Below are 22,871 nucleotides of genomic sequence, written 5' to 3' on the forward strand. Positions count from 1 at the left end.
AATATGAGTGTATGATCCGGTTGCAAACAGGTTTCAGATCTCCAGAGGTGTTGTGTTTCATGAAGAAATTTTTCCATTTGCCACCAAGAATACAACTTCATCTCCATCGTGCAAGCTATTTCCTGAAGCTGATGCTCTACTGGATCTTATTTTTACTATTCTACCTGCTCCTTTGGTTTCTCAGCCTGATACTCCTACCTTTGATTCTAACAAAGCAGCCACTGATGATCCTTTAGCAGAATCACCTATTCAAATACCTGTTGTTGTTTCCCCACCAAGATCCCCTGTTCCAGCTGTTTTCCCACCAGGATCCAGTGTTCTAGTTCAAGCTGTTCCCACACGTCGTAGTACTAGGCATACTTGGCCACCAATCTGGACAACAAACTATAAGTGTCCACAATTTCAGATTCCTCAAGTACATTGTATCCTACCTCCAATTATGTGAGTTATAACCGGCTCTCTCCCGCACACAGAGCTTGTATCAGTCACATCTTCGTCGACTGAGAACCTACTAGTTACTCAGATGATGTTCAACAATCTCATTGGCATTAAGCAATGGCTGATGAACTTACTGCTTTGACTCAGAATCATACATGAGATCTAGTGCCTTGTCCCTCTCATAGAAAATCCATTGGCTGCAAATGAGTTTACAAAACTCAAGCACCATGCTGATGGCTCCATTGAACATTACAAAGCCCAATTGGTAGCCAAAAGATTCACTCAGTGTGAGGGATTTGATTATCAGGAGACTTTCTCACCAATGCCAAACATGTCATTGTTCGTGCTTTCCTTACAGTGGCTTCCGTTCATGACTGGCCTCTCCATCAAATGGATTTTCATAATACCTTCCTTCATGGTGATCTTCATGAGGAAATTTATATAGATCTTCCTCCTAACATTCACAGATAGGGGGAAAACACAATATGTTGTCTGCGAAAATCCCGCTATGGACTAAAATAAAAATCCCGACAATAGAATGAGAAATTCAACAAAGCTCTCACTGGTATAGGATATGTTCAGCCCAAACATGACTATGCATTATTTACCTAGCACAAAGGTAAAACTTTTATTGCTCTAATCATCTACGTCGATGACATTCTTATTACAGGAAATGATCAAGTAGGCATCAAATCCTTGAAAGAGCATCTCAACAGAAAATTCCGAATAAAAGATCTAGGAGAGCCAAAATAGTTCCTAGGAATGGAAATTGCAAGATCCCCGGCGGGAATATCTCTCAACCAACGGAAATATTTCTTGGAACCCATTTCTGATTCTAGGCTATCAGGATGCAAGCCAAGTATTATTCCAGTAGAACAAAATACCAAATTGACTAATCAAGAATATGACAATGGGATATCGTCTACTGAAGATGATCCACCTCTAGAAGACCCCACAAACTATCAAGAATTTGTTGGGTGATTGATCTACCTCACCATAACTCGTCCAAACATCAGTTATGCATTGCAGCCTACATTCTTAGTCAGTTCATGCATGGACCGAAACAATCTCAAATAGATGCAATGATAAAGGTTCTAAAATACTTAAAAGCATGTCCTAGCTTAGGACTCCTCCTTCCTCGAGACAAAGGTTTGGATATCACAACTCACTATGACTCAGACTGGGCCACATGTTCGGTGACAAGAAAATCACTTACAGGATTCTGCATCAAGCTAAGGGGAGCTCTTATTTCTTGGAAAACAAAGAAACAATCAAAATTATCTCTTTCTTCAACAGAAGTCAAATACAGAGTCATGGCAAAGACAACGTGTGAGATCGTCTGGATTCTGGGATTATTGAAAGATCTAGAAGTACAAGTGAGTATTCTTTTATATTGTGATAATAAGGCTGCAAACGACATAGCAGCAAATCTAGTATTCCATGAAAGAACAAAACATATAGAAATTGACTGCAGGAGTAAAATACAAGAATGGGTGATTAAGACTTTACACATTTGTATTTCAGAACAACCAGCAGACATCTTCATAAAGCCATTATGCAACAGACATCATCCATATCTATTTAGCAAACTTGGAGTTTTTGATATTTACAAACCACAAGCTTGAGGGGGAGCGACAAAATATGGAATGCATCTTTATTATTATTGATTTCCCTTGATCTCTGCTGGCTAAGATTAAGAAGTGATTAAGGCTTCAATCAATCACCTTAATTCATGTGATTGATTGAACAAATTACAAGGATTTGTATTTATTGTTTTCATATTTTACATTTACAAGAATTGTTTAAATTAGCCATTGTACAGGCTTACAATATACCGAAAAATATAGAAAAATTCTTTTCTTTTCTCTTTTTTTCTTTTCTCTTTGGCATACTATGGCAGTATTATTGTCTTGAATTACTTCTTTTCGCCCCTCTCTTTCTCGATTCCTTACACATTTGTATTTCCATCTATTTGACCGAGTATGGTGTGTTTGGTTTGTCCTTAATTATGTTTTATTAATTTAATTATATAATTTTAATTTGAGATATGTATCAGATAATGCTGAGCAATGGTATCAGTGAAACATTGAAGCCAATAATATAATAGGAGCAGTTGACTAATTCATACACAATAAGGAGGATAATTATTATCTTTCTCCATTTATAAGAATGCAGATCTCCATTACAGTACACTAACACAATTATACCAACTAGGCTCCTATTAATGGTGTTACAACCCACCAAACGATTTGGGAAGGGAACGCCGTTGGTGTTTGTAAGCATGAATGGTCAAGGAACTGTTGAATCACTAGTGACTGGAATGATATGCGAAACTGCAGTAGACTGTTCATCTTGCAGCTGACCAACTTGAGCTTGCTTGGTCTGAGTCTGACATACCTCTATCTCCTTGCTTTTACCCCATAGGAGAATGTAGAGACCCATTATAAGTAGGATAGATCCTACAACACTGTTCATTAACAAATGGATGGTGTTAATCATTTGATGGCTGCAATAATTATGTAAAACAAAAAATTTAAGAAAACAATTAACCTTCCAAGATGAAGCGGCCCATGTAGAATAGAGAAATCAAATATGGCTACAAATATCTGTATGAGAGGAGTAAATGCAGATGTGAATACAGGACCTCTTTGTTTAACAGACCAAGACATCCCCACATAGCACAAGCCTGATCCCACCACGCCCTGTTTCCACGCATGAAACAAATAGCTTTTTGTTGAATTTTGCATCTGGGTTTAACATTTCCATAACTTGAATTTTACTGAATAACGGAAGTAACTTCAAACTTGAAAAAATATGGTTTTTTTTCTGCAGAATAAGGAAACAAAATTTATATAAAGTTTTGTTATGTGCCAAGTGATATTTTACTTGCAGCATAAAGTTATCTTATGTGACATCTGATATGTTAGTCGGAAAGAGAGTACTTACAGCATATATGATACTTGCTATCTCCAATTTTCCTTGCAGAATCCACCCAGAAAGATTCTTCTCCATAATCAAACACAAGATGGCAGACTGAATGGCACCGAAGGAGGACAAAATAGCAGTGCTAGAATATTGACATGGATATCTCTTACCAATTCTTGCTTGCATAAGGAACCATGAAGACCACACAATGCATCCTGCTATCAAAAATATTGTACCAATGGCCCAACTCTCTGTCTTACTTGTCGAGAACGTCATGTCGCCATGTTTTGTTAGATGATGTTGGTTTATTAATGGCTTTCCTTTGTAAAGGATCAATAATATAACTCCACCAAAGCAAACAAGTGTGCCGAACACCTTACAGCCCCCAGCCAAGCTTTTCAGGTTCACTTTCTCTAATCTGCAAGTGTTGAAGTAGTTAATAATTTGGTTATCAATTCAAATGCATAGAGTTAGTGTTTGCTATTACCCAAATGGTAACGCCAATAAGAATGTGATAACGGGAACCATGTTGATGAATGCACACGAGAAAGTAGCAGATGTGTATTTAAGTCCGAGAAGAAGGAAGTACTGTGCTAGTGTTACCCTGAAATACTTCAATAATTTCATCAGTCGTCTACGAAAACAATAATCTAAATCAAGGGTACCTCATCAATCAAAGATATTATTACTAACCCGACTAGAGCGCTGAAAAACAGCTGACATAAGATCTGTAAAGTAAGCTTGGGTCTAATTTCCCTGCAAGAAGAGTAACTTAAAGTTCTTTGTTACAAAATTTTCTACAGAAAAGGTTATTAGAGAACAGGATGGATTTACCCAAGTACTTCAAATGTAAGTTAAAATAGAAAGGCTAAATAATTGTTACCTTTCCACAAAGTAGGCAATGGGTGCCAAAAAAATAGCTGAAATTAACTGTCGGTATGCAACAATAACCAAATGGTTGGTTCCTTGATCAAGAATCTTCTTAAGAAGTACATTCACAGCAGCAAATCCAAAGTTAACAGCCACCATGGTGATGACAGGCTTCAATTGTCCTTGGAAATTCATGTTCTAACTATTGAGCTTTTGCTCAATACTAATTATGAATGAGAAAGTGTTGTGAAACCTTCTTTCCTCTCTACCGAATTCTTGCGCTCTGTGGAAACACAATGAAATCATACAGATTAATAAACTATACATAAACAGCAAAACAGACAAGAATAGTGGTGACTGAAAATTGAAAATCACATCACCACTTTTGTGCTTGTGCTCTCTTTCACTGGACCTTTTTTCCAATAAAGAGTGATTGTAATGTTAAAGAACTTACATATAAATAGCAATAAGCATCTTAAAAAAGAGACAGACAAGGGCAAGCATCCCCTTCTTCTGCATAGCATCTAATACTTCCGCATCTGAAATAAATAATGGGCAATTTATATAAAGCAGTGGCTGTAACGGGATTCTTGTTAATATTGTATCTCATAATGTCACGTTCAGAAACCATATAGGGGATGCTGTTGACTTGTGTTTGAATCGTCACGAGTAATTTATGTGTGATAATGGTGTTCTTTATTTTTTTGCAGTAGTGATCATATTCAATGACTGCCAATCAACCATCAAGGCATTGTTTGGAGCATTAATTAATTCAGGTAATCATGTACTGATGATTTATTCTCGTTGGTTTTTCATTATCCATATTGGATGCCACATCATTATGTCGATCATTACTCGACTCAATAGCCATTGAATTTAAAGTTTTTATAAGATTTACTTTAATAAGTTCTACTTTGATCATTTTTATTCAAAAGAAGGCATACCAAATACTTTTATAGAATATTTTTAGTTATTTACTATTAGACAAAATTTTATAATTCATGCAGCCAAATAGTCAACATTTTTTTTTTTTTTTTTTTTCTAAAAAAATGAAATTTTAATAAGCTTAATTTTCCAAGCTCTGGCTAAACAACGTCAAACCGAAGTTCGCATTAGGGAAGAGAGGTCAAGTACTGAGATAGGGCTTTCGAAGTAGTTGTAGCCTTTAGGGTATAAGTTGTGAGTGGGCCGAAATGGGAACATAAACGTCAATTCAGGCTTAGCCCAATTATAATACAGCTAGCCCACGCGAGTAGAATAATAACATCAAGTTTGTTTGGTATACTATTTTCTATCATATTTCCAATCATATTCTCAAAATAACTGTTTGTTTCATTATTTAGTAAATACTATTGTATTTTAATCAATTATTTTTAGACCCATGAAGTTTATTAATTTAATAAATACTCCAAAAAAAGTTTAAAACTTAACAAAAACACCCTCATCCACACATATTTGCCAGATTCTGGTGGCCAGCATCGGAAGGTAGCCAGAATCTAGTATAATGGCGCACTACCGATTGAATCTTGCTGGTAGTGCGCCGATCTATCATTTTTCAACTAGATCCACCGTGGATCAAGCCAAAAAAGGCCGGATCTTTGGCCGTAGCTAGTCATTGTAGATCTAGCTAGAAAAAGCCATCTTGGCGCACGACCGACCAGATCTAGTCGGTCATGTGCCGATACGACAAATCTGGCCACCCTCTAGCGATGGTGGCCAACTATTGGTATTTAATGGGTAAGTGGGGGTGTTTTTGTAACTCTAAATGTTTTTATTAAGAGGTGTTTAGTAAATTAACAAATCTACGGGGTGTTTTGTGAATTTTTAAATCTTACCTTGTTATTCCTACCTAACTTTAAAAATATTAAAAATACTAAAACAAACACACCCATCGAAAACAATGGAAAACAAAGATAAAATTACAATAATGACCATCTATCCACATTATTGTCAATTTGTCCTAACCATCTGAAATATCTATAGATGGATAGTTATTATATAACTTGAAATATTTTATATGTTGTCATTACCAATAACAGTACCAATGAATAATTCACAAAAACAATAAGCTATGATAATTATTGTCTTTCCATAATTTATAACTTCAAAAATGTAAGAATGCAGATCTTTCATTACAAAACACTGCAATAATTGAACCCAATAGTTTCAATCATTAACCCCGAAAAATAATTCGGCAGGGAATTTGATTGGCCTGTAATTGTAAGAATGAACTGCACCATGATCAAAGACTTGTTTAATCGGTAGTGATTGGAATGACATGTGACACTCCATTACATTGCTCATCTTGCTGAGCTACTTGGGTTTGCTATCTCACTCTCGCATTCCTCTATCTCCTTGCTTTTACCCCAAAGGAGAATGTACAGACCAATTATAACTAGGATGGATCCCACAACACTGTTTAGTAACAAATGAAGATGTTCAGGAACCATAATATCATCTGATCTCACAATAATTACGTAAAAGAATGATCTGAGAAAATAATTAACCTTCCAGAATAAAGTGGTTCATGCAGGATTGAGAAGTCAAACATGGCTACAAATATCTGAATAAGAGGAGCAAATGCAGATGTGAATACAGGACCCCTTCGTTTAACTGACCAAGACATCCCCACATAGCACAGTCCTGATCCCACTATGCCCTGTTTCCACACATTAAACGAATGGTCTTTTATTAGTATTCTAAATCTGGGTTAAAATTTCCATAACCTGAATATAAGAAGAAGGAAAAGGTGTACTTAAGTTATATGTGGTACGCGATATTTGAATGGTAAAGAAATGCTTACAGCATATAAGATACTTGTTATCTCCAAATATCCTTTCAAAAACCACCCAGAAGGGTTCCTTTTTATGATTATGCTCAAGATGGCTGACTGGATGGCAGCGAAGGAGGACAGAATAGCGGTGCTGTAATATTGACATGGATATCTCTTTCCAATCCATGCTTGCATAAGGAACCATGAAGCCCACCCAACGCACCCTGCAATCAAAAATATAGAACCAATGGCCCACCTCTCTGTCTTATTTCTTGAACTCGTCATGTGGGATTGTTCTATCAGATGATTTGGGTTTGTTAAGGGCTTTCCCATGTAAAGGGTTAACACTACAGCTCCACCAATGCAAAAAAGTGCACCCACCACCTTAGCCCTCCCAGAGAAGCTTTTCATATTCACTTTCTCCAGTCTGCAAGATTTTAAGGAAATTAAAAGGTTTGGTCATTAACCCAAATGATTTGACTTGCTGCTTACTCTTACCTAAATGGTAACGCCAATAAGAATGTCATAACAGGAACCACGTTGAGAAACGCACATGAGAAGGTAGCTGATGTGTATTCAAGTCCCAGAAGAAATAAGTATTGTGCTAGTGTTACCCTAAAACACATCAAATTTCTTTCATTAAATCATCAACAAAGATAATAATATAAGATCTATATGAACAATCAGGGAAACCCCATCCATCAAAGACTTTATTACTAACCCCAATAGAGCGCTGAAGAACAGCTGACACAAGATTTGAACTGTGAGCTTGGGTCTATTTTTTCTGCAAGAAAAATATCTATATAATTAAGTTCCTTGCATAAAATTCTAATATTGAATCAAGTTGAGTTATCAAGTCATAATGTTTTTCGCAATTAAGAAAAAAATAATCTTGTTATGAATTTAGCCAACAGCAAGCAATAAGTAGCCTATAATAAATTACTTTAAATGGAATGACTAAGATAGCAGTTACCTTTCCCAGAAGTAGGCAATGGGTGCCACGAAAATAGCTGAAATTAATTGTCGGTAAGCAACAATAACCAAATGGCTGGTTCCTTCATCAATAATCTTCTTGAGAAATACATTCACCATAGCCAATGCAAAGTTAACAACCACCATCGCAGCAACAGGCTTAAATTGTTCATGGCAATTCATGTTGAACTATTGCGCACAAACACTAACACAAGTATAATGAGAACCTTTTCTCTTCCAAATTCTGTCTCTGGAAAACACAATGAAAGCATACAAATTTATCACGTTATAAATAGGAAAATACCAGTGAAATCGGAATAGACATGATTGTAAACTCAAAATCAAATCAAAACATTATGCATACAACTAGCCCTTTCCAGATATTCTTCTGTTTGTGCTCACCGTTATTAGACCTTTTTCAACAGTTCAGAGATAATTGGATCAATTGCTTAAATCCATCACGAGTTTTCCGTTTTCATTTTCCCTTATCCGACATGATTAGGCAATGATTCTCATGTCATTCAGGCCTTCTGTCTCTTAACTTTTCAAAAAGAGAATGTTACGACCAAGCAACCTCTCTTCTACATAGCATCTAATACTTCTTCTGTCGTGTACAGATTAACCGCTTCATTATAGTTGCATTGCAGGCAAAGAACAATCTGTCAAATCTTAGATTAATAATAGCCCATATAAAAAACAATGCGATTCTAGCCAATTGCTGCTCATATGATAGTTTGCACTGTTCAGAGGATGCTTCTGACTTTTTTGTTTTAATACGTCATGACCAACGTATTTAACATAGTGATCTTCTTTATTTGCACTTTGCAAGTCATCATATTTAGTGACTAGCAATCAACCACCTTGTCCATTCTTTCAAGTTCTATGTTCCGTTTTCATTACTTTCTTTGATATCTATCTCTTTTCATCGTAGGCAAATAGTATTCTGGGTATAAAAAAAATGTATTTTGATTTCTTCTTAGTATATTTCTGCAGATAGATTTATAATTGCAGTAAAACCTTTCTATAATCATAATAGTATGATTAATTAATTTTATTACTATGAGGAGGATATAACCTAATAGAGGTATAGTTTAAAAAATTATTGTTGTTTTTTTTTTTTTTTTTATAATTCATATTTTAGTAAGAAATATTAGCATTTCAATTCATATTTTAATAATATTAAGATTTTAATTACTTACCCAACAAATATTAGGATTTTAATTTAACTCTTCAATTGCCTACTTTTGAAATGGATAGAAGATTATGTTTTGGAATAAGCAAAGATAAATGTCTTTGATAGAACTGTCACTGCAATTGATGCATAGACAATTGCCAATTGTTTTAAATATTGTAAAGTTAAGACCTTCAGTGTCAATGAATTGCAAGTTACAAAGGAAGTTTATGCCTAAAAATTAGGGTTGACATAAGCTGATGTCAGCGAGCATCAATCAAAGTTCAATAAGGTTTTACATCGTCTAGAGTCTGCCACGTCGCCTAAGACATAAAGAATATAGTTGTCAACAACCCAGCCGACTCAAGTTTTATCTATAAATGAATTTGGTTCACACACCTATCCAAGCCCTATTTAATTTAAGGATATTTCTTAAGTTCTTAACCAATGGGAAGATAAAAGAGGTTTGCACGGCACCAACCCATTTGCAAAAATGTAATCATTACCTTGAGCTCAACGGGTACAGATAGACAACTTCTCCTCACAAAATCAAGATTAGACCCTTTGAATTTAAAAAAGAAAATAACAAAGATACACCACGAGAAAGAGACTAGTTTGACATTCTTTAAGAATCCTTTAGACACCAAGCACTTATAACCCCAAATTGCAGCTTGCGACCTATTGTAATCTTGGCTAACAACCAGGAACACACTAATATAAAATAAAAACATTGGATGTAAGATTCGCTTTAGGTATTTGAATCACTATAAAAATCTTTACTGTCTCTTATACTTTTACGTTTTTGCATGCTACTGTGAAAACAGTACCATAATCAACTCTCATAATCAATTAACGTGTAATTTATAAGATATTCTTAGCACTTTGCACGTGCAAAGTCGTTGGTGTTAAAATTCAGCATCAACCAAAGTGGATGAGGAGAATCAAAGAGTCATTATAGAATTTAGTGATCAGATTCGATAGCTTCAATACACTAATCAAATTGATATTAATATTTTCCTTAATCATTCAAATAAGTAACAAGTCATGTATGCTTTAACTGAAGATTTTTTTTTTTTTTACAATTAGACAAGAAAAAGGAAACTATATTGAGGATGATAGTATGGAAATACAAAACTTTTCGTGCCAAGAAGTTATAAACATGTTTAAGAAGCGAAAAATGTTTTGGCTTTCATAAGAAGGTGCTCAGGCTAATAGGTTATTACGTACTTACAAGTTAAAAGATGTCGTAACAACTCTAAAACATAAATAATTGTTCCAAACAATTTTAGATAAATATTTTATTTAATCTTAAACCTTTAATGTAACATATTATATCATATCTTTTTTTTTTTTTTTTTTACGATATACAGATAATTATTATTTTGTGAAGACAACTTTTTTAAGACGAGAATTAGAAAAACTATAACTTATTACAACATGAAATAATTCTAATTTATAACTATCTTAAGTTGATATTAGAATTTTTGATGATTATATAGAAATTATTCATCAATAAAGTATCATTATAGGCGATTTTCTTGTATCTTTTTCCGTTCATTTGCAGTTCATTGAATCAAAGGAACCTTTATAATAACTTGAAATATTTTATATGTTGTCATTACCAATAACAGTACCAATGAATAATTCACAAAAACAATAAGCTATGATAATTATTGTCTTTCCATAATTTATAACTTCAAAAATGTAAGAATGCAGATCTTTCATTACAAAACACTGCAATAATTGAACCCAATAGTTTCAATCATTAACCCCGAAAAATAATTCGGCAGGGAATTTGATTGGCCTGTAATTGTAAGAATGAACTGCACCATGATCAAAGACTTGTTTAATCGGTAGTGATTGGAATGACATGTGACACTCCATTACATTGCTCATCTTGCTGAGCTACTTGGGTTTGCTCTCTCACTCTCGCATTCCTCTATCTCCTTGCTTTTACCCCAAAGGAGAATGTACAGACCAATTATAACTAGGATGGATCCCACAACACTGTTTAGTAACAAATGAAGATGTTCAGGAACCATAATATCATCTGATTTCACAATAATTACGTAAAAGAATGATCTGAGAAAATAATTAACCTTCCAGAATAAAGTGGTTCATGCAGGATTGAGAAGTCAAACATGGCTACAAATATCTGAATAAGAGGAGTAAGTGCAGATGTGAATACAGGACCCCTTCGTTTAACTGACCAAGACATCCCCACATAGCACAGTCCTGATCCCACTATGCCCTGTTTCCACACATTAAACAAATGGTCTTTTATTAGTATTCTAAATCTGGGTTAAAATTTCCATAACCTGAATATAAAAAGAAGGAAAAGGTGTACTTAAGTTATGTGGTACGTGATATTTGAATGGTAAAGAAATGCTTACAGCATATAAGATACTTGTTATCTCCAAATATCCTTTCAAAAACCACCCAGAAGGGTTCCTCTTTATGATTATGCTCAAGATGGCTGACTGGATGGCAGCGAAGGAGGACAGAATAGCGGTGCTGGAACATTGACATGGATATCTCTTTCCAATCCATGCTTGCATAAGGAACCATGAAGCCCACCCAACGCATCCTGCAATCAAAAATATAGAACCAATGGCCCACCTCTCTGTCTTATTTCTTGAACTCGTCATGTGGGATTGTTCTATCAGATGATTTGGGTTTGTTAAGGGCTTTCCCATGTAAAGGGTTAACACTACAGCTCCACCAATGCAAAAAAGTGCACCCACCACCTTAGCCCTCCCAGAGAAGCTTTTCATATTCACTTTCTCCAGTCTGCAAGATTTTAAGGAAATTAAAAGGTTTGGTCATTAACCCAAATGATTTGACTTGCTGCTTACTCTTACCTAAATGGTAACGCCAATAAGAATGTCATAACCGGAACCACGTTGAGAAACGCACATGAGAAGGTAGCTGATGTGTATTCAAGTCCCAGAAGAAATAAGTATTGTGCTAGTGTTACCCTAAAATATATCAAATTTCTTTCATCAAGTCATCAACAAAGATAATAATATAAGATCTATATGAACAATCAGAGAAACCCCATCCATCAAAGACTTTATTACTAACCCCAATAGAGCGCTGAAGAACAGCTGACACAAGATTTGAACTGTGAGCTTGGGTCTATTTTTTCTGCAAGAAAAATATCTATATAATTAAGTTCCTTGCATAAAATTCTAATATAGAATCAAGTTGAGTTATCAAGTCATAATGTTTTTCGCAATTAAGAAAAAAATAATCTTGTTATGAATTTAGCCAACAGCAAGCAATAAGTAGCCTATAATAAATTACTTTAAATGGAATGACTAAGATAGCAGGTACCTTTCCCAGAAGTAGGCAATGGGTGCCACGAAAATAGCTGAAATTAATTGTCGGTAAGCAACAATAACCAAATGGCTGGTTCCTTCATCAATAATCTTCTTGAGAAATACATTCACCATAGCCAATGCAAAGTTAACAACCACCATCGCAGCAACAGGCTTAAATTGTTCATGGCAATTCATGTTGAACTATTGCGCACAAACACTAACACAAGTATAATGAGAACCTTTTCTCTTCCAAATTCTGTCTCTGGAAAACACAATGAAAGCATACAAATTTATCACGTTATAAATAGGAAAATACCAGTGAAATCGGAATAGACATGATTGTAAACTCAAAATCAAATCAAAACATTATGCATACAACTAGCCCTTTCCAGATATTCTTCTGTTTGTGCTCACTGTTATTAGACCTTTTTCAACAGTTCAGAGATAACTGGATCAATTGCGTAAATCCATCACGAGTTTTCCGTTTTCATTTTCCCTTATCCGACATGATTAGGCAATGATTCTCATGTCATTAAGGCCTTCTGTCTCTAACTTTTCAAAAAGAGAACGTTACGACCAAGCATCCTCTCTTCTACATAGCATCTAATACTTCTTCTGTCGTGTACATATTAACCGCTTCATTATAGTTGCATTGCAGGCAAAGAACAATCTGTCAAATCTTAGATTAATAATCTCCCATATAAAAAACAATGCGATTCTAGCTAATTGCTGCTCATATGATATTTTGCGCTGTTCAGAGGATGCTTCCGACTTTTTTGTTTTAATACGTCATGATCAACGTATTTAGCATAGTAATCTTCTTTATTTGCACTTTGCAGTCATCATATTTAGTGACTAGCAATCAACCACCTTGTCCATTCTTTCAAGTTCTATGTTCCGTTTTCATTACTTTCTTTTATCTCTACCCCTTTCATTGTAGGCAAATAGTATTCTGGGTATAAAAAAAATGTATTTTGATTTCTTCTTAGTATATTTTTGCAGATAGATTTATAACTGGAGTAAAACTTTTCTATAATCATAATGGTATGACTAATTAATTTTATTACTATGAGGAGGATTTAACCTAATAGAGATATAGTTAAAAAAATTATTGTTGTTTTTTTTTTTTTTTTAATAATTCATATTTTAGTAAGAAATATTAGCATTTCAATTCATATTTTAATAATATTAGGATTTCAATTACTTACCTAAAAAATATTAGGATTTCAATTTAACGCTTCAATTGCCTACTTTTTAAATGGATAGAAGATTGTGTTTTGGAATAAGCAAAGATAAATGTCTTTGATAAAATTGTCACTGCAATTGATGCACAGACAATTGTCAATTGTTTTAAACATTGCAAAGTTAAGACCCTTAGTGTCAATGAATTACAAGTTACAAAGGAAGTTTATGCCTAAAAATTAAGGTTGACATAAGCTGATGTCAGCGAGCACCAATCAAAGTTCAATAAGGTTTTACATCGTCTAGAGTCTGCCACGTTGCCTAAGACATAAATAATATAGCTGTCAACAACCCAGTCGACTCAAGTTTTGTTTGTAAATTAATTTTGTTTGCACCCACTTGCAAAAATGTAATCATTACCTTGAGCTCAGCGATACAAATAGACAACTTCCTCTCACAAAATCAAGATTAGACCCTTTGAATTTAAAAAAGAAAATAACAAAGACACACTACGAGAAAGAGACTAGTTTGACATTCTCTAAGAATCCTTTAGACACCAAGCACTTGTAACCCCAAATTGCAGCCTGCGACCTATTGTAATCTTGGCTAACAACCAGGAACATACTAATATAAAATAAAAACATTGGATGTAAGATTCGCTTTAAGTATCTAAATCACTATAAAAATCTTTACTATCTCTTATACTTTTACGTTTTTGCATGCTACTGTGAAAACAGTACCATAATTAACTCTCATAATCAATTAATGTGTAATTTATAAGATATTCTTAGCACTTTGCATGTGTAAAGTCGTTGGTATCAAAATTCAGCATCAACCAAAGTGGATGAGGAGAATCAGAGAGTCATTATAGAATTTAGTGATCAGATTTGACAACTTCACTACATTAATCAAATGAATATTAATGTCTTCTTCAATCATTCAAATAAGTAATAAGTCATGTATGCTTTAACCGAAGAATATTTTTTTTTTACAATTAGACAAGAGAAAGGAAACTATCTTGAGGATGATAGTATGGAAATACAAAACTTTTCATGCCAAGAAGTTATAAACATGTTTGAGAAACTAGAAATGTTTTGGCTTTCATAAGAAGGTGTTCAGGCTAATAGGTTATCACGTACTTGTAAGTTAAAAGATGTGGTAACAACTTTAAAATATAAATAATTGTTCCAAACAATTTTAGGTAAATATTTTATTTAATCTTAAACCTTTAATGTAATATATCATATCATATCTTTTTTTTTTTTTTTTTTGGTAATATACAGATAATTATTACTTTGTGAAGACAACCTTCTTAAGACGAGAATTAGAAAAATTATAACTTATTACAATATAAAATTTATTCTAATTTATAACTATCTTAAATTGGTATTAGAATTTTCGATGATTATACTGAAATTATTCATATATAGGGTATCATTGTAGAACTATTTTCTTGTATCTTTTTCCGTTCATTTGCAGTTCATTGAATCAAAGGAACCTTTATACATATGGATTAAATTATTTTATATAAAGAATCTTCAATTATTTAGTTAATAGCTATAGAAAAAATTTGTAGTAAAGTATTATAAAATTATATATCTCAAATTAAAAAATTAGAAAAAAAAAAAACCTAGCCTTGTTCTGGTCCTCCTGAGTTAAAATTTTAAACATCATATTAACTACAAGTATAGACCTCTACATAACTAGCTCACTGACACTGACAGATAACTCTGGCGCTATTCTTGGCGATGCGATGCGCCATGGAAGAACAGTTCTATCTTCTTCCTTCAAATCACCATCAGTCCAACTGGGAAACATCCTCTTGCTGGCCTCTATCACCAAAACCCTTTCAGAATCCGGCACTCGCAACCTTGACCATCGATCCATTCCCATCTCAGAGCCTCTTGTTCTCCAAGTCCTGGCCAAGAATTCACTTGACTCATCCAAAAAGATCGACTTCTTTCGTTGGTGCTGTTCTCTCAGACCTAATTACAAACACAGTGCCTGCACTTATTCTCATATTTTTCGGACCGTTTGTAAAGCGGGGTTCCTCAAAGAAGTCCCAAGTTTGTTAAATTCGATGAAGGAGGATCAAGTTGTTGTTGATTCTGAAACTTTTAAGCTATTACTCGAGGCTTTTATTAAATCTGGTAAGTTTGACTCTGCGCTAGAGCTTCTTGATTATATGGAAGAATTAGGGACTAGTTTGAACCCTAAGGTGTATGACTCTGTTATTGTAGCTTTAGTTAGAAAAAATCAGGTGGCTTTGGCGTTGTCTATTTTATTGAAGCTTCTTGAAGCTAATAATGTTAGCATTATCAATAAAGCAATAGATGTATCGCTTCCTGGTTCTTTTGCCTGTAATGAATTGTTAGTTGCTCTTAGAAAGTCTGATATGAGGGTTGAATTTAAACAAGTTTTTGATGCACTGAGGGAAAAGAAGGGCTTTGAGTTTGATACTTGTGGTTATAATATATGTATTCATGCATTTGGATTTTGGGGTGATTTGGGTACTTCTTTGAGGCTGTTTAAAGAGATGAAGGAACAGGGTTTGGTTCCTGATTTGCATACCTATAATAGCTTAATTCAGGTGCTTTGCATGGTTGGGAAGGTGAAAGATGCATTGATAGTATGGGAGGAATTGAAAGGATCTGGTCACGAACCAAATCAGTTTATGTATCGAAATCTAATTCAAGGATGCTGTAAATCGTACCAAATAGATAATGCAATAAAGATTTTTAGTGAAATGCAGTATAATGGGTTCGTTCCGGATACTGTGGTATATAACTCTTTGCTTGATGGATTGTTCAAGGCGAGGAAAATTATGGAAGCATGCCAACTGTTTGAGAAAATGGTTCAGGATGGGGTTAGGACTTCCAGTTGGACGTACAATATTCTGATTGATGGTTTGTTTAGGAATGGAAGGGCAGAGGCTGGTTACACTTTGTTTTGTGATTTGAAGAAGAAGGGGCAGTTTGTCGATGCTGTAACCTACAGCATTGTTGTGTTGCAGCTTTGTAGGGAGGGACACCTTGAGGAAGCTTTAAAATTAGTGGAAGAAATTGAAGGAAGAGGTTTTGTTGTAGATCTAGTTACAATAACATCCCTTTTGATTGGGTTTCATAAACAAGGTAGGTGGGATTGGACAGAGAGGCTTATGAAGCACATCAGGGATGGTAATCTAGTGTCCCATGTTCTTAAGTGGAAAGCCGATTTGGAGGCCTCAATGAAAAGTAGAAAGAACAGAAGAAAGGATTATACTCCAATCTTCCCATCTAAAGGCGATTTTAGTGAAATTATGAATCTTATAGGTTCTACCATCTCAGAGATGGATACCAACCTAAATTCAGAAGATGGTTGTGTTAAGGATGAGGATTCCTCGATGGACATGGATCAGTGGTCATTGTCTCCATATATGGATAGATTGGCCGATCAACTGAAGTCTGACTATCATTCTTCACAGCTGTTTTCGCTATCTAGGAGCCAGCGAGTCCAAGATAAAGGAGTGGGCTCTTTTGATATTGACATGGTCAATACTTTCTTGTCTATATTTCTGGCTAAAGGGAAGCTGAACTTAGCCTGTAAATTGTTTGAGATATTCAGCGATATGGGTGTCAACCCTGTCACCTACACTTACAATTCCATGATGAGTTCATTTGTGAAAAAGGGCTATTTCAATCAGGCGTGGGGAGTACTTAATGAAATGGGTGAGAATGTTTGCCCAACAGATATAGCAACATACAATGTGATAATTCAAGGTTTGGGGAAGATGGGAAGAGCAGATCTAGCCAGTGCTGTTCTGGATAAGTTAATGAAGCAGGGTGGTTATCTTGACATAGTTATGTACAACACCCTTATTAATGCTCTAGGAAAGGCTGGCCGGATAGTTGAAGCCAATAAGCTTTTTGAGCAGATGAGGTCGAGTGGAATTAATCCTGATGTCGTCACTTTCAATATACTAATTGAAGTTCACAGCAAGGCAGGCCAATTGAAGGAAGCATACAATTTCTTGAAAATGATGTTGGATTCAGGTTGCTCCCCGAACCACGTCACCGACACAACCTTAGATTTTCTTGGAAGAGAGATTGAGAAACTGAGGTACCAAAAGGCATCAATCATGCCAAATAAGGATGATTCTTAAGAAAATGTTTCTGCTGGTTGGCATGGTTCGAAAGTTATTGAAATTTGCATCAATCTGCAATGGAATGACTCCAATATTTGTCAATCAATTCCAAAATGAGAATTTAACCACAATTTGGTTGGCATAGACAGTATCATTTTTATTATCATGATTTATAGATGAAATTGTTTACTTCGTTTATTACAATCCACGTTACGAAATCCCATTGAAAGTGTAGAGTTGCAGACGCTACATGGGTTTATCATGCATGCCATTCGTTGGTTACAATTTTGCCATCAAGAATTAATACCTCGTTCCGAAAGGATAATTATACTTATAAATGATACATGTGCACAATTTGGTAATAAGATTGAAAAACTTTAATTATTTTAGGTATCATGTTACCGTCTCTGTAAGTCGTCTCTAGTATGGTGTAAAAAATTCGGGGGCATAATTTTTTTTTTTTTTTTTTTTTAATTCATATATTTTTTTCCATATTTACCAATCCCACAGTGCAAATCTGTGCATAGACGGGCACATGATTCTGCATGCATATGAACTTGAATGATTATATGCAGCATGGAGCGGTAAACTGTCATGGGTAAAAGTTATTTAAAAGCATCGTAATCTATACAAACAAATTGCAATTCTTCCAAGTTCTATAAACGGAGAAATAAATCGTGTTAATATTAATCACACAAAAGAATGGAAGTAAATGTACTCTAACATACACGAAAAATAACGCGCAAATGTTGAATAGCCGCAACCGGAATCAAATCACAAAGATCTAAAAAGAAATCACTCGAAAAGAATACACAATCAAAAAATGCCTAAAAAAAGAGAGAAAGCAAGCAAGAAGAGCCAGACAATATGGACCAAAAGAAGCGCCTGACCAGGAAGAGGAGTGCTGCCACCACTGCCAACTTCACAAAACCCTAATTTAGCCACCTTAACACCCGCACACAAGGCTTCAGGACAGCCGCACCAGTAGGTGACCCCGTCAACTCCACACACGGGATCGGCTCGAAAGCAATTGATCGGGCATAATCCCGGCTTGTTGAAGCCTGCGCAAACCCCATCGCCATCGTCGTGCTTTGATCGCACAAACTGTGTGCTGAAATTGAATACCAAGAAGATGACAAAGATGAAAATTAAAGGATTTGCTGCTAAGAAAGAATGCATATGGCCAGATTTTCCGATTACGTTAGAGCCAAACCCTAACCCTAAATGCCTTTCGATTTAGGGAAAGAGGCAAATATTTTCTTGACTTGTTCTGGAACCTAAGTACTAAGGAAGGGAGGAATATGTTGCTAAAGTAAATTTATAGATGAACCATAGAATGTAGGCCACGTGTCTCCCATTATGTCGTATAGTATCTCAGAAGAAAGCTCCAATCTTCACATAGATTCACCTCGAAGGTAACAATATAAAACGACATGTCGTTCCATTTCTTATTAGTTGGATGGCATGGTGGTAGATGTTGACTTGCGAATTACATGGATGACAAATCGTTCTTTTTAATATTAAATTAAATACAGCAAGTCTACTGAACCTCTCTCTTTGCGGAAGACAATAATTCGTTTACCAAACGATGAAAATCCTACCTAGTCCACCAACATCGACACGTCATTGACTTGTTCAATTCTTAGTTTTTCTTATATTTAATATTAATAATACTTCAAACTTAATTTTGTTGATGAAATGAAACTGCTTAGGAGAATGCTAACCAGATGTTTAAATCATAATTCTCTCAAGGTTTTGTTCAACTTGTAAATAAATATAAATTTGATATGGTTGGGTGTAATAATGCTGATTTGTTACCTAATTAATATATTATATTAATACAAATATATGCCTAGAATATGGTGTATTGCATCATAACATGGCTCAGCATATTGCATTGCTAAAAGGTAATAACAATATCCAAAATAACAGCTAATGCTCATCTTTATTCATTCAAGAGCTCTCTGGCAACATTTTGGGAATAATACAGGATTCTTCTTCCCATAATATCATAACCTAGTTTCCTACTTTACTTTTGCATAGATTATCACTGTCGTTATCCTGAAATTCTGAGATCTGTAGACAATACACCGCATTCAACACACCATTATTTAATGGTACAGATAGATATTATTAAATAACATTGCCAATGACAACATTCCCATTGAATCACTTCTGGAACCATATTCTTCAAAGCTAGGCTAGCAGTAAAGCATCCACATAAATAGTTTTGTCATGCACGACATCTCTTAAGCACCATGAATCTTTTTCTTTCTGCGAACACCTGCTAAATGCAAATGAATTCAAATAAGTAAATGAGACAAGGTGGATCACATAGAATGCGAAACAAGAATGCTTAGTGACCTAAATTATTTATGCATCCAGGAGGAGATATAGGTATGGCTGCATCTCACCAATAAAAGGTGAGTAAGAATGAAGTAGCACCTAGGCCTTGGCCACCCAAACGAAACCTAAACTGTCATGGTGTGGCAGTGGCTCTATAGCATGGAACATGATTCAGAAGGGAGTTGAAGAATGCTTGTTCCACATTGAAATAAATTATTTTGATCATGAACTGAAGGCCCTGAAAGACAATGAAACCACAAACATAATGTTCTGGAATCACCAAAGCTTAAAGTAAAATACCAACTTGCTCACCACTTACAACACCTTTAGATTCTGCTTATAGTCTACAAAGAACATTGTCCCCTATTGCATATTGACAAGCAGACAGACGTCAAACAACATTACAGGTCTGTCTCAACCATCTGCTTTCAACTTTTCCAATCTTGGTGAGCTAGACATTCCAAAGTGTGACCAATCCATAGGTAATGTCCTGACTTTTGCCTAGATGAAAAGAAATTATATTAACTAGCTAAGCCATACTACTCAACAAATATTAAGCAAGCATTATCCATTTTCCTCAAGCATAACTGATTTATCTAAGACAGACATGGAAAGCATATTCACATGTCCTAGTTGTTGTCCATGCAAAGGCCTACGTGAGATAAATTTACAACATAGATGTTCTTAAGCATTTGCTGGTTTTTCAGTTTCTAGGACAAGAAAGAAACCTCTGAGCTAAAGAGTGACAAATGTCATATAAGAGAAATCTACCTGAAGAGCTCTTACTCCAGAGGACCTGACCATCAACAGCAGTAAGGTGTGCATCATCAAGGCGCTTCCATGTTTTGATTGACTTGACTGCTCCCCAACCTCCCTTCTCCAGTTTCTCCAGACTGGCTACTACTACCCTCGCCCTCCTTTCCCATCCAGCCTTTCCATAGGCATGGTATCCAAAACCCCCAGCATAACAAAGTTGTATACCAGTAAGCTGACCACAGAAGTCATTGATGTGATCATGGCCTGTGAAAACAGCCTTCACATCCCCTGCTGCTACCATGGTTGTAAAGAAGCCTGAGTTCACAGAAGCAGAGCTTATGCCTTCTTGCTTAACACCTGTGAAGTTCGATGAATCAAAACTCGCAAATTCAGGCAATGGTATGTGAAAGTATGCAAGCCCAGGTGCGGGTGCCTTCTGAGCAGCTGGCTTGCTCATGTATTCCCTCTGCAGTGAAACATGATCAATGAGTCATATAATCTATAAGAAATTGTGATGAATTTATTGAGCATCTGTCAGTCCAAGAGAAACAGAAGCATATCAATATCACCTGAAATTTGAAATCTACAATTATCCAGGTTCTTAAAAGTGCCTATAGTAATTGCATTAGATATGTTCCTTGGAGAAAACATTGGTGTTAAAATTTGTTGAAATGGCTCATAAAAGTTATTGCCACTAAAAAAGCACTCCAAGCAACAAAAAACAAAGAGGTTAGTACCCGCAGCTTGGCAGAAGTGCGTTCAAACCAGAGCTGCTGGGAAGGTTTGATCCATCCATAGCCACCAATGGCAGGAACCGTTGAGTAATCTCCACTATCAAGGAAGTAGAGATTGAGAACCGATTTGTTTTTGAAACTTGAACCTTCAACCCCACCGATCTCCAAGTTATAGTTCCCAAAGCCATCAATAATATGTGCCTCCGGAGGATTGACTTGAGACAAAGTGTTCTTCAAAGTAACTATATGTTTCATGACTCCTTCCCTTGAGAGAGTCGATTCCTGGTCATGGTTCCCCAAAACAGCTACCCATGGGATGTTTGATGCAATTGCTGGGGCAAATGCAGCATTCAGAGATTTTGCGGCGTCTGTGGCATCAAATCCGAAGATGTTATCACCTGTTGCACATGGTAAATACTAACAAGTTAAACTGGGTAGACAACATGAGAAGAGGCATGTGACCACGAATACAGACTGTTATCATTACTAAATTGAAAGACATGTGACCATAACTACGGATTTTGCTTTGTAGTATCCCAATTTCCTAGTAAACCTCACGGATTAACATTAGCAGATAGATAGAACAACTTGCATATCTGTATAGCTCAAGAGTTGTAGTCATTCACATTAGCACTATTACTCTGAACTGATCTTTCTCTTTCCAACACAACTCTTGGCAATTTCACAACTGGTCTGGTAACAAACACAAAAAATTTACAGTTGAATTATTATTATTATTATTACCAGAAATGTAATGTTTGAAGGATCATTAAGCTTTTGAGGACATGTTTCTGATTAAAACATATCTCAAACTTCTTGAGGGACATTAATATAACATCAAAATAATAAAGCTTATGAGAACAAAGAGTCAAACCATTTCGTCTAATGGTAAAATAACTTTGTAAATGAAGAAAAGGAAAAAACTCGAAGGTAACAATATAAAACGACATGTCGTTCCATTTCTTATTAGTTGGATGGCATGGTGGTAGATGTTGACTTGCGAATTACATGGATGACAAATTGTTCTTTTTAATATTAAATTAAATACAGCAAGTCTACTGAACCTCTCTCTTTGCAGAAGACAATAATTCGTCTACCAAACGATGAAAATCCTACCTCGTCCACCAACATCGACACGTCATTGACTTGTTCAATTCTTAGTTTTTCTTATATTTAATATTAATAATACTTCAAACTTAACTTTGTTGATGAAATGAAACTGCTTAGGAGAATGCTAACCAGATGTTTAAATCATAAT

The 22,871-nt window shown here is 35.3% G+C and overlaps 4 protein-coding genes and 2 pseudogenes across 6 annotated transcripts; 1 reads left to right on the forward strand and 5 right to left on the reverse strand.

Annotated features, from left to right (window-relative positions):
• Window positions 1-2,599: 2,599 nt before the first annotated feature.
• On the reverse strand, window positions 2,600-4,510 carry LOC116109063 (WAT1-related protein At3g30340-like). Its single transcript, XM_031395320.1, has 6 exons — window positions 4,247-4,510; window positions 4,057-4,119; window positions 3,851-3,967; window positions 3,385-3,781; window positions 2,989-3,140; window positions 2,600-2,905 (listed from the first exon to the last, which is right to left on the reverse strand). The coding sequence occupies exons 1-6, from the start codon at window positions 4,426-4,428 to the stop codon at window positions 2,728-2,730; spliced, it is 1,089 nt and encodes a 362-aa protein (XP_031251180.1). The 5' UTR covers window positions 4,429-4,510; the 3' UTR covers window positions 2,600-2,727.
• A 1,818-nt stretch (window positions 4,511-6,328) lies between these two features.
• On the reverse strand, window positions 6,329-8,456 carry LOC116109075 (annotated as a pseudogene).
• A 2,380-nt stretch (window positions 8,457-10,836) lies between these two features.
• On the reverse strand, window positions 10,837-12,722 carry LOC116108867 (annotated as a pseudogene).
• Window positions 12,723-15,369: 2,647 nt separating this feature from the next.
• On the forward strand, window positions 15,370-18,007 carry LOC116108882 (pentatricopeptide repeat-containing protein At4g01570). Its single transcript, XM_031395119.1, is given in 1 exon segment — window positions 15,370-18,007. A coding segment is annotated over 1 exon segment (2,487 nt). The 5' UTR covers window positions 15,370-15,407; the 3' UTR covers window positions 17,895-18,007.
• A 424-nt stretch (window positions 18,008-18,431) lies between these two features.
• Window positions 18,432-19,071, reverse strand: LOC116109049. The gene has a single exon (XM_031395306.1). The coding sequence runs from the start codon at window positions 18,954-18,956 to the stop codon at window positions 18,594-18,596; it is 363 nt and encodes a 120-aa protein (XP_031251166.1). The 5' UTR covers window positions 18,957-19,071; the 3' UTR covers window positions 18,432-18,593.
• Window positions 19,072-19,696: 625 nt separating this feature from the next.
• On the reverse strand, window positions 19,697-22,255 carry LOC116108994 (probable inactive purple acid phosphatase 29). Of its 3 annotated transcripts, none has more exons than XM_031395239.1 (4): window positions 22,172-22,255; window positions 21,617-22,011; window positions 20,895-21,345; window positions 19,697-20,061 (listed from the first exon to the last, which is right to left on the reverse strand). In XM_031395239.1, exons 1-4 carry the CDS (start codon window positions 22,233-22,235, stop codon window positions 20,027-20,029), a joined length of 945 nt encoding a protein of 314 aa, XP_031251099.1. In that variant the 5' UTR covers window positions 22,236-22,255; the 3' UTR covers window positions 19,697-20,026. The 3 variants fall into 3 exon arrangements, with proteins under 3 accessions (XP_031251099.1, XP_031251098.1, XP_031251097.1); XM_031395238.1 differs by having other exon boundaries at window positions 19,697-20,064; XM_031395237.1 differs by lacking the exon at window positions 19,697-20,061 and adding an exon at window positions 20,317-20,624.
• Between the last annotated feature and the right edge of the window lie 616 nt (window positions 22,256-22,871).

The sequence above is a fragment of the Pistacia vera genome, unplaced genomic scaffold (assembly GCF_008641045.1).
Source record: "Pistacia vera cultivar Batoury unplaced genomic scaffold, PisVer_v2 Contig570, whole genome shotgun sequence".
Classification (NCBI taxonomy): Eukaryota; Viridiplantae; Streptophyta; class Magnoliopsida; order Sapindales; family Anacardiaceae; genus Pistacia; species Pistacia vera.